This window comes from Nomia melanderi, chromosome 9, assembly GCF_051020985.1.
Source record: "Nomia melanderi isolate GNS246 chromosome 9, iyNomMela1, whole genome shotgun sequence".
Classification (NCBI taxonomy): domain Eukaryota; kingdom Metazoa; phylum Arthropoda; class Insecta; order Hymenoptera; family Halictidae; genus Nomia; species Nomia melanderi.
The window spans coordinates 6,893,648-6,903,789 of NC_135007.1; the positions used below are offsets into that span (position 1 = coordinate 6,893,648).

General features: G+C 34.7%; 1 protein-coding gene across 1 annotated transcript; it reads right to left on the reverse strand.

Annotated features, from left to right (window-relative positions):
- Positions 1-643: 643 nt before the first annotated feature.
- Positions 644-8,940, reverse strand: LOC116427836 (proton-coupled amino acid transporter-like protein pathetic). The gene is made up of 6 exons (XM_076370675.1): positions 8,806-8,940; positions 8,480-8,686; positions 7,446-7,891; positions 2,440-2,603; positions 1,939-2,120; positions 644-790 (listed from the first exon to the last, which is right to left on the reverse strand). The coding sequence occupies exons 1-6, from the start codon at positions 8,938-8,940 to the stop codon at positions 719-721; spliced, it is 1,206 nt and encodes a 401-aa protein (XP_076226790.1). The 3' UTR covers positions 644-718.
- Positions 8,941-10,142: the final 1,202 nt, after the last annotated feature.

The following is a 10,142-nucleotide window of genomic DNA, read 5'->3' on the forward strand; positions in this document are numbered from 1 at the left end:
AGAAGGGTTTTGGGGTGCTTCTTTGGAAGTGGTTGCTGAGGTTTGGGAATAAAGGTGACTCGAGGTGAAGGGTTTCGAGTATTTGAAATTCATTTGGGAAATGCTGATGGCGTTCTTTGTTTGCAACTTGTAATTGGGTATTTTGAGATTGTAGATACTTAATCATTAAGGAAGAGGGATACTTGTAATTGATTAGAGGAGTATGAATGGAAAAATTGTTCGTTTCTTTTAGTTTAAGTCATTTATCTCTTAATTGCTGGAGTTAATAAGATCTTTAAAGTATGAGTGTTAGGGAAATTGATATTTTTCAGACTTTTTAACTAATAGAATACAAAAATTGCTTAATAAAGTTCGAATTTCTCTGTCTCACCGGAAGGTGTGAATTAAATCGAAAATAATAATTGCAAGGTTTGGAAGAAGAAGGTGTCGTGTTACAAGAATTCTACACTTATATAACATGCGGCCTTCATCCTTTCTGGATTTCTTCCTCCTACGCCTGGATAAAGTGAAATGAGGAAATTTACGAATGTGCGAGATTAAAATGTGAAAATATCGACGAACTTCATCGAAATAATTACTTACAATTACACGTAACAACCAGGATGCAGGGAAAAATATCTTCATTAATATTTTGCTACAGTCGCTTACAATAATTATGATACAATTCTTGTATAAACATTGGCTACTGCTATTTGTCACGCTAACAGTGATTAACGAATTAACATCCTTTTCTCTTACCGCCATTGTATTCTCTGATGATAGACAGGAAGCTTTCGGCTGCTCCAAACGTCTGACAAAAGGAAACGGAAGAAGTTTTATTGCAGCTTACACAATGCTACATATTTCCAAACGCAATACCGGTAGTCGCATTGCTTATTTAAATTGTGTTGTAGGAAGTAATCTACGCGATAAAACGCGAAGAATAACGTTCAAGTAAAAAAAAAAAAAAAAAAGAAAACGGTTACACTGTAATTTCCAGTAACCTAGTTTAAACATTGGGTAGCCTTTATCTTGAACTAAATTATAGATCGAGTTTCACGTTTTCTTTTGCTATGTGCACCACGAAATACTTTTTACATCCTACGGGACAGTTATGACATTAAGGAATTATCCTTATACTGAATTGAATGGCTCTGTCATTCAATTCATATGAAACGATGTAATAAAACAGATGGCCGATCATAAATTCACGATCGACTAACGACGTGAGATAGATAATAATACACCGGTTCCTAAACGTCGATGCAACCGCATGCAATGGCTTTGATGAAAGCGAACGAAAAATTGCGCGTTATCGAAGCCATGATCCGTTATTTGAATTTTTTATTGGTGTCGATATTTCATAAACCTCGTGTGAATGACTTTGTAATGGAATCTATTGGTGAACTTATAAAATATCATACCATAATACATCTACGAATTGCATCGAGATTAACACGTTGATTGGCATGAAAAGTTTTAGCGTTTTCTATTACTTTGTAGTACAGATAAGAAGAAAGGACTATTAATTATTTGTTATCACAATTTTTACGTTACATTGTTATCGAAATAATTGAATTACTGAGCATTAGTATTTGACACCAGTTATCTCACAAATTATGTGTTTGAATAAAGAGATTTATGGTTTGTATCTTTTTAATCTTTTAATTAAAGATAGAAAGGTTTCGATTAAAGATTTCTTCATTCAAGGATATCTATTTAATTGTTTTCTTCTAACGCTTATTTTGTGCATAATCTTACATCAGATTACATTTTTCAAATGAATGAATATCGTTCGAAGTGGCTGACATTTTGTGGATAATTTATTTCGAATCGTGACATTTTAGGAAATGCAACATGCCAGATTGTGCATAAGGACTGGAAATTACGTAAAACCAGCAAGCATTGCATAAAATGTTTCCGTTATGTTAATTTATGACATCAACTTTCGATACTAACCAACAGAAGTATCCAGACAACAGATATGCCGATGTTTTTCGCTAAGAGAAACCGAGTGGCCTTTTCCCATTTCGTGGCTGTCTCGATTAGTATCGGGATCAGTAGCATTACCGTGCTTATGCTTACCGCTGCGAGGAGACCGAGTAAAGGAACCATGATTGGAATCGCGATGGCCAATAACGCTAAAATTAATTGCAAAAAATTCGAAAATATTCAATTCTTTACGCATACCTACCCATCAATTTTCTTAATGCTGTAACTACTAATTTTTTTTGTTCATAAATAGTGGTTTCTGTAAGAGACTATTGCAATTTATAATAATATTCTGTTTGACTGATTAACATTTAATTATATCGAATTATATTTAAGAAAGAAGTATTAACTGATAGTGTTAAAATGATTCACAAAAAAAAATGTGATTAAGGAGGAAATTAAAGGTTGAAGATTATCGTACACCGTTCTGAATCATAATCCATCGTATTCGAACAAAGTGGCACTCACTTATTAAGAATATTCCACTTAAACGAACTATCGCCTTGGAATATTTGTAAGTTTTAAACCTTGCTTCGATCATCGGCCAGAATATCGTGATCGGCACGTAGTAAGATAATCCGAACGAGAACAGGACGGACAAAGAGATGGCAACCTTGATCGATTGTGCTAGCCTGTAAAAATAAAAGTGATCGTTAAAAATCTTACATCCGGAGGCAGCCTAAAAAGACCGTATTGAATATTTCATAAATGACGTATTAATTTCTTGCAAATTTATTGAATACTTCATCCCGACTGTAACGACCATATGAAAATTCTCTACAAAGATAAATAACAATCCAGTCATCATAAAACTCCGGACTTTTTCAATCTGAAGAAGGTACAGACACTGCTTGTAAGTTCGACAGATCTACTTGAAATTTATCGCACTTAAAACCAGATAAGATCGTGCATACCGGTTTTCATCTAATTATAAATTCGCCCAAGGTACAATATCATTATCTTCGTGCGGCAATTTTATCGGCTCGTTATTATCGATGTACATTAATGAAATATTTCTGATTTGATTTTCGGTGGAACCATCCTCCTCGAAAGACGAATCTGCTTTCAGCGAATGTTTGAAAGTGCGATACGCAAATGTGAAACAGAAAGCAACCGATGATACGGATCAGCGTGGGCGCCTCGATTTCTGAAATCAAAGTTGCCGAAAGTGAAAACCGTTCGACGGAATGCGAGGAATGCACACGTGCGTGTATACAAGCAAGAAAACCACGTTAGATAAAGAAGCTAGATAAACTAGATGATAAGGAACACAGTCAAGCATGTGTAAATAGCGATAATGAGATTTTGAGCCTGTACGCGGCCTATATACCAAGCAAATCGACCAATTGAGGATGAATAAATCGATGGAGTTCTTTCTTTCATTGTGTTCCAAGAATACACTTGAGAGATAGTTGAGGAAAAAATTTTCAGGAAAAGAGCGATATGGATTTCTAATTGAGATTAATTGAACGCAACCATCGAGTGCAACAACAGATATGTTGACTTGTAGTAATACTTATACCTTGTTTAATAATAGTAAATTATTCATTGGCACAATTAATGTTGATTGAAGTGATAATTATTAGTAAGCGTTCTGGAAATGTGCAGTATACTTTTATTTATTTTCTGTTACTGTGAATGTGGTGATATAGAATTGAAAATTATTATATGAAAATTTTCATTGTTTATTTGTTGCATTATAAATATAACTGACAAATTGTATAAATTTTGCAATAATAATTGGCAAAGAATCAAGTGATCATGCATTTGGTATCAATGGTCCAATACCAGGATGACAGAAATGTTTTCAATCCTACAATGTTTTCCCTCTTCAACGCTGCTTACATTTCAAGAATGTTAATACCAGGAGTTCATATTACTGTTTGTATTATTCCACTCTCATCGCAGACGGTGCTCCAATGATTGATAACAGTTTAGTTGATAGTAGTCTGATTTATATCATAGTTTATATGTGGAATCAAGGAGCATGATATAGAAAATACAAGGAGCTCATTACGGAAAGACACTTCAAGTGTGATTTTCATGAGCTACTGATCATTGATCGAGCTAGATCGACCTAGTATAAATAGGATCTATTTCTAATATAACGGCCCCTTGAAAGATTATCAAGGAATGCTTTAAATCACTCGCATTAAAACCTCTTCTCAACTTAAAATTAAAATTTCAAGAAGAAATATCGAGTAATGAAGGTAACTCGATATTATCTAATCTTTTCATTAAAATTACATGATTCCCGTTGATATTTGGCAATACACCTGAATAAATCAATTTATGGAATCAATTCTCATTGAAGCGCTATTATAACTTAAAATCAAAAATCTCGATCGTCTGACCGGTTCAAAGAAACGTTAGTACCATAAACAATCAACAGACAGTTTTCAATCACTCAATATCAATTCAAATGTCCTTCTCTGAATAAAGATGCGGATGATGAAGAAATTAAGATAATGTAATTAATTATCGCCAGTGGAAAATTGCGATTAGCTGCAGTAAGCATGTAAGTCTTTTCGACGAACTGATCACCTGTCGGTTTCGCATTAACTCTCGAAGCTCGTCATTTATCAATTGACTGTTCAAACGCTCACCTTCCAGTATGACAATGCAATGAAGATCGATAAAAAAGAAAAAAAATCGCGATTCCGAATATTGCGCGTATGCATAATTTTAAGCGTTACTTAGCGGCTCCGCGAAACGAATTACTCAAATCCACACAATCTTGATTCCTATCCCTGGTGTACGCCATTTATCAACGGGACGGTGGTTTCAGCAATGAGGCATTATTGAATTCCTTAATCCGCTGATACCAATCGACGACGGCGACACATCGACCTTTCAATTTTATCTTGTTGATTGAAATCACAAGTACGCGATCCCCTCGGGTGTGACGTTCTGTTTGAGTATGCGTCGAAGCGATTAGAAACAACTTCGATGGAATCTGCACACCGAGTTACATAAACCTGGCTGCTACTGCCAGAAACTGCACGTCGTATTAGGGAAGATTTATTGCTAGTAAACTTACCAGTGGAAGTAAGTACCCGACCTTCAACGTAACTAATCCCCGATCTTCCGTAAAAATTGAAAGAATGTGCTCACCGAGAGTTTGCTCGACGTTTAGTGCATTACACGCAATAAATATAGTCCATGAATAGCTTCCCGCGTGTAAAGCACATTTGCGACCACTGCTTTGATTTGTTTGGTATTTTTAGGATCAGAATCATACTGTTCTTTGACACTTATACATGAAAACGCAAATTTTTCGCGAATAGAATTCTTTGGCTGTTTGTACGAGATATTTACTTCAGAACAATTATTATAAAATTGTATGCTTTGGAGGACGGTACAGTTACATTAATTTCAACTGAAGTGCGTAAAATATTTATCTCGTTTTACATATCCGGGTATTAATATTTATCTATAGCTCGGAATATTATACATAAGAAATACAAACTTTGGAAGGATCACTGTTCAAAGTTTAAGTATTGCATTAATCCAGGTCATGCCGACACGTAAATATGTTTAATCAAATACTTTTACGTAAGAAACTACCACGATTTGACGAAATTGCGAATCGCAAACGACATACTTTTGAGTATTCTGATATCGCTGTACATGGTGACGTGTACCCGTTCTGAAACATCTACCGAAGCGGTACAAAGTAAGTTCGTAATTGTTTATTACCAATCTCCATTCTGTGAAAAAATTATAATACCAGAAGAAGATATTGCGATTCTCGCATGAGATAAAATATTTGTAATCCTTTCATGGTAATGTTTGATTGGTAGCCCTTATTTATTATTATTATAAAATAATAAATTTTCTTAACAAACGACACTTTACTAAGGTGTCAAAGGTAGATCAATTTAATGAAATTAAGATTATGTTGCTTATCTGATAATCTCTCATTTCCATCATACATTTTTCCGCAATCACCGGTGACGCAATAAAAAATGACTACGCCGGTATCTAAATATTATTATCTGGCCACGCGCACGATCGACAACGGGCTTTATATCACGTGCCAGCCACACTGTGTCATTAATTACCTTTGTATCGATTTACGATTACAAAGATATCGACTGATTATCGTGTCGGCCGAACGCCATTTACCCTATGCAGCACCATGTTGCAGCGAATATTGTAAATTAAATTACTTCCTCTATAATTAATTTCAATAATTAATTTTGTAACACTAATTCTGTTTATCTTTACATTATACGTTCTGAATTCAATTATCTTGTGTAAAACATCCTTGTGTGGAATGAAAAGATTGCTAGAAACATTTGTACTCTCGTCAAATAAAATTATTAGTATTTTTTAAATATAAATTATAAATATACAAGGAAAATTACTTGGAATTCAGTTTTTGCTGCGAAATCGCGATTAAATGTTATCCACATTTTTATCGAAAATTGCAATTCGTCCCAGTCCTGTACATTTTCGTTAAAATCATGATTCCAGGATGAATCGTGAAAAGATCTGATTACAGTGTTTATAAACACTGTCTACTGATTGTTACGATGCATACGCTGATTAATTTTTGGAGACCTTTCGAAGTAATTATTTCTTACCTGTCTGCGTCGATACTTGGATAATAAAAGAGTTAAGTGAAAAAAGATTGCATTTGTAATTATTTTACCACGATTCTAAATCCCGATCGTCGTAGAACACCAGATAAGCAATTCATATTACTCATTCATTAAATGTCCCGATTAAAAAATATAATTTCTGGTACATCCTATTTAGAAATGTTTACTACAATAACCGATATCAACGTTCTACGAACTATGCATTTTTCCCCAGTTGATCAGAGCAAATTTGCTTTCGCGTCACGTAAGAATATTCTGAAGGTAAACATCGTCTGCTTTCTATTATCATTAAAACGACACGTTCACTTCTTAAAACAAAAACTAAGCTTGAGCATAGTTCAATCTATACATTCCACACTTATCAATTGTTAACAAGTAGTCAATGTTTTCTGACATTCCATTGGATCGGTGACATTTTAAGTTCACGTGACAGAATCTCTAGAATACACGTATAAAATCGAAACATACAGAAAGAAAAACATAATAAAAACATATACTAGACACAATACAATAATGTTACAACATTGTGTCATTATCAATTATCGAAATACAATTGAGCAATCATAACACTATAAAACGAAAAACTAAAATAAAATCAATTACAACATAATAATAGAATATAAAAAAACATTATACAATAATATAACCATACTATGTCATAATTAATTAACTAATAAAATTGAGTAATAACAGTATAAAATGAAAAATTAACATAAAATCCGTTAAAAGATACTAATAAAATGTAAATAAACAGAATATAATAATGTAACAATATTATTATTAATTAGAGATCAATACAAAACAAGAAAATTAAAATAATGTAAGAAGAGTAATGGTAAAAGTTTCAAACAAAATAAACACACTTACGCGTCCTCTATCGGCAAGTTCTTGATCACCGTGTCGCAGGTCATGTCCATGTACTTGTTGTAACCGAGGAACCCGAATATTGTGTAGAGGCAAGTATTGATTAGCATGTTGCATTTTATCAGTCGCGGTAATCGCATCGGATTCTTCATGCAGTTCTCCAAAGGTAAGCAAAGGGTAACGTTGTGCAGAGCATACAGCATCAAAGTGCAATACATCGGCACGGACAACCAGTACGTGAACGCTGGCAGCCGTCGGGGATCGGGAAAATTGTCGTACAGATAGTAAAATGTGACCCAAATACCGATGAACATGAATAAAAAACCGATTACGGAAAAAGGAGCCAGGTATTTCAAGTTAGGAAGGAAGCCAAGCACGCAGATGAAGGGGACCAGAGCCAATATGTAGATTCGCACATTCATTTCGATGCCGGAGAAGAACTCGATAACCTGAAAGTAAACTTGTTAGATGATGTAATTTACACAGCGATTCGAATACCGTACAATCATTATCGAATGATTCTTAAATCATGTTAATTACATTAATTACTTGAACAATAAAGATTTCTTATCTCATTTTGATACGTGTTGTTTAAATGGAAATTAGCAAAGGATCTGTTAGGTAAATATTTTCTTTTAGTATTTTTAAACATAGTATTTTATCTTTTGAAATATTAAAAGTCGTTCGAGTAATTACGAATATATTATAGTAATACTGCAGTTTTTATATAACAAATTACTAGTTTTGTAAAGATAAAAATCATTGAGCACTACGTTCAAATACAATGTACATTACCAGCTAAAAATTTATCATTATTCTGTGAAATCTGCACAAAATTCTGTACAAGAGATTCAAGTAACTAAATTCTTTTGACGAGTAATCGACTTTCAGTGAAGAAATAATTAAAAGTATCCAGTGAAAAATATTGTTAAATGCCTGTGCCAATTATCTTCGGCTTGATCGACAACTGAAAAGTGGGTCTCGCGACCTCAGTCTGAATCCATCAATGGATAAGGACCTTACGACTCGTTTCTCACTTGCTGAAAGGAGGTGGAGACGTATAGTATGTATATCACAGCCGTCTGGAACTGGACGATGCAGACGAAAACGTTCGTAAAAATGCCGAAGATTTTCCCGTACTTTCGAATTCGTTTTGGGCCACACTGAAACGAGAGCTCCGCTGTTTTGGCGAAATCCAGCATCGGTATGCGATTGCGTCTGCACAACACGTGAGCGCATCGCACCTACATACGAGAAAACTCGTTTTTAATGTTGAATCTGTATCGATGTTACGTGATTTTATCTTTATTGTCGGCTTTTTATTTTCTATATAAATATAATTTACTGCAATCGAGTTACCCACCAGCGTGACTACAGTGTGAGTGCACAACAGGCCCACGATGACGCTGCAAGCTATCGCCGATACGTAGCCCGCTCTTCTGAAGCCATTCGGTAAGAAAAGTATCCCACTGCCACACGAGGCCTTCAGCAGATGCATCAGTACTATGAAATCACTAAAAGGAATTCGATAACAGAGTCATGAGAAATATATATTGTTTAATTCTTGTGAAGAATGTACTAAATAAATTGTATAGTAATGTTATATAGTAATTGCATCCCTATTACTGGTCAATTGTATTAAATATTTTAAATGAGTATGTTAAATAAAGGTGTGCACACATAAAAACAATGAAGTTTCATTATAGAGAAACAGTTCTAAAAATGTTTATTTAAAAATATGTTTGCTCTCCTTCTCGTTGCGATAACAGAAAGATAGCAGAAAAACGAGGTCAACATTTATTTGTTTGGGAAATATCTTTTCTCTTTCGTTGCACGTGATTATAGTCTGGCTTATTATCGTTTAAGCGTGAAATAGAAATTGCTGCGGGTGTATACATCAATTTGTTCTTCGTTAATGTTTCTAGCCTTGGAGAACGAAATTTCGTGTTTTGGCGAGTACCATGAACCAGAAATTCAATGAATCTATCTAATGAAACACTATTAACTCTTTGAAAAACGAAATTAATCTTTTCAGTGAGTAGTGTAAATCAAGAATTGAATGAAATTATGAACTCTTTGGAAAATGAAGCTGATTTCTTCAATAAGTAATGTAAATTATAAATTGGACAATAGTGCTTAAGTACCATCTTCTGGTAACTCAGAACACGAAGCACAATCATTTTTCATTTCTTGACAAAGAAACATGTCGACACAAGTGTTTTTTTATAGAAAAGGGAAGCTGCAGTGTATATGAAATGTGGACTCTTACGAAGTCGCCGGACCCGCAGGACGATGAACGACAGGATCGTATTCCTCTTCCTCATTTTGATCCTGATTCGCATTTTCCACGTTTTTCGAACCGTCGGACCTATCACCGGGAAGGAATGCAGAGGCAAATAAATGGCGTTTCAAAACGGGTCTCGCGAAGTCTCACGTGTCGGCCATATCCACGAGTTCCCCGGAGCTCCGCAAGGTCCTTCCCCTCTATTTTCTTTCAATGAAATATATCCGGAAGTTCCGCTCTCGGACTTCCAACGATGTCCGATGGGTGAAGGGAACTGAATTTTAATCGTTGTCCTCGTGTAGCAATGTATAACAAGTAGATTCTGTGGATTGACCTCTGCCGGTTGCACGTACAGGACATTGTACAATTAACATACTTCAATTTAATTCGTTTAAATGTTATCTAGGGCGCACAGT

Bases quoted from the DNA above. Each gene is read 5' to 3' on its own strand.
- LOC116427836 (XM_076370675.1), bottom strand. From the start codon at position 8,940: ATGCATCTGCTGAAGGCCTCGTGTGGCAGTGGGATACTTTTCTTACCG. The intron at 7,892-8,479 runs GTGAGAAACGAG...GTTTACTTTCAG, and splicing joins TCTCCACCTCCTTTCAGCAA to GTTATCGAGTTCTTCTCCGG. The intron at 791-1,938 runs GTTAGTATCGAA...TCCTTTTGTCAG, and splicing joins TTGTCTGGATACTTCTGTTG to ACGTTTGGAGCAGCCGAAAG.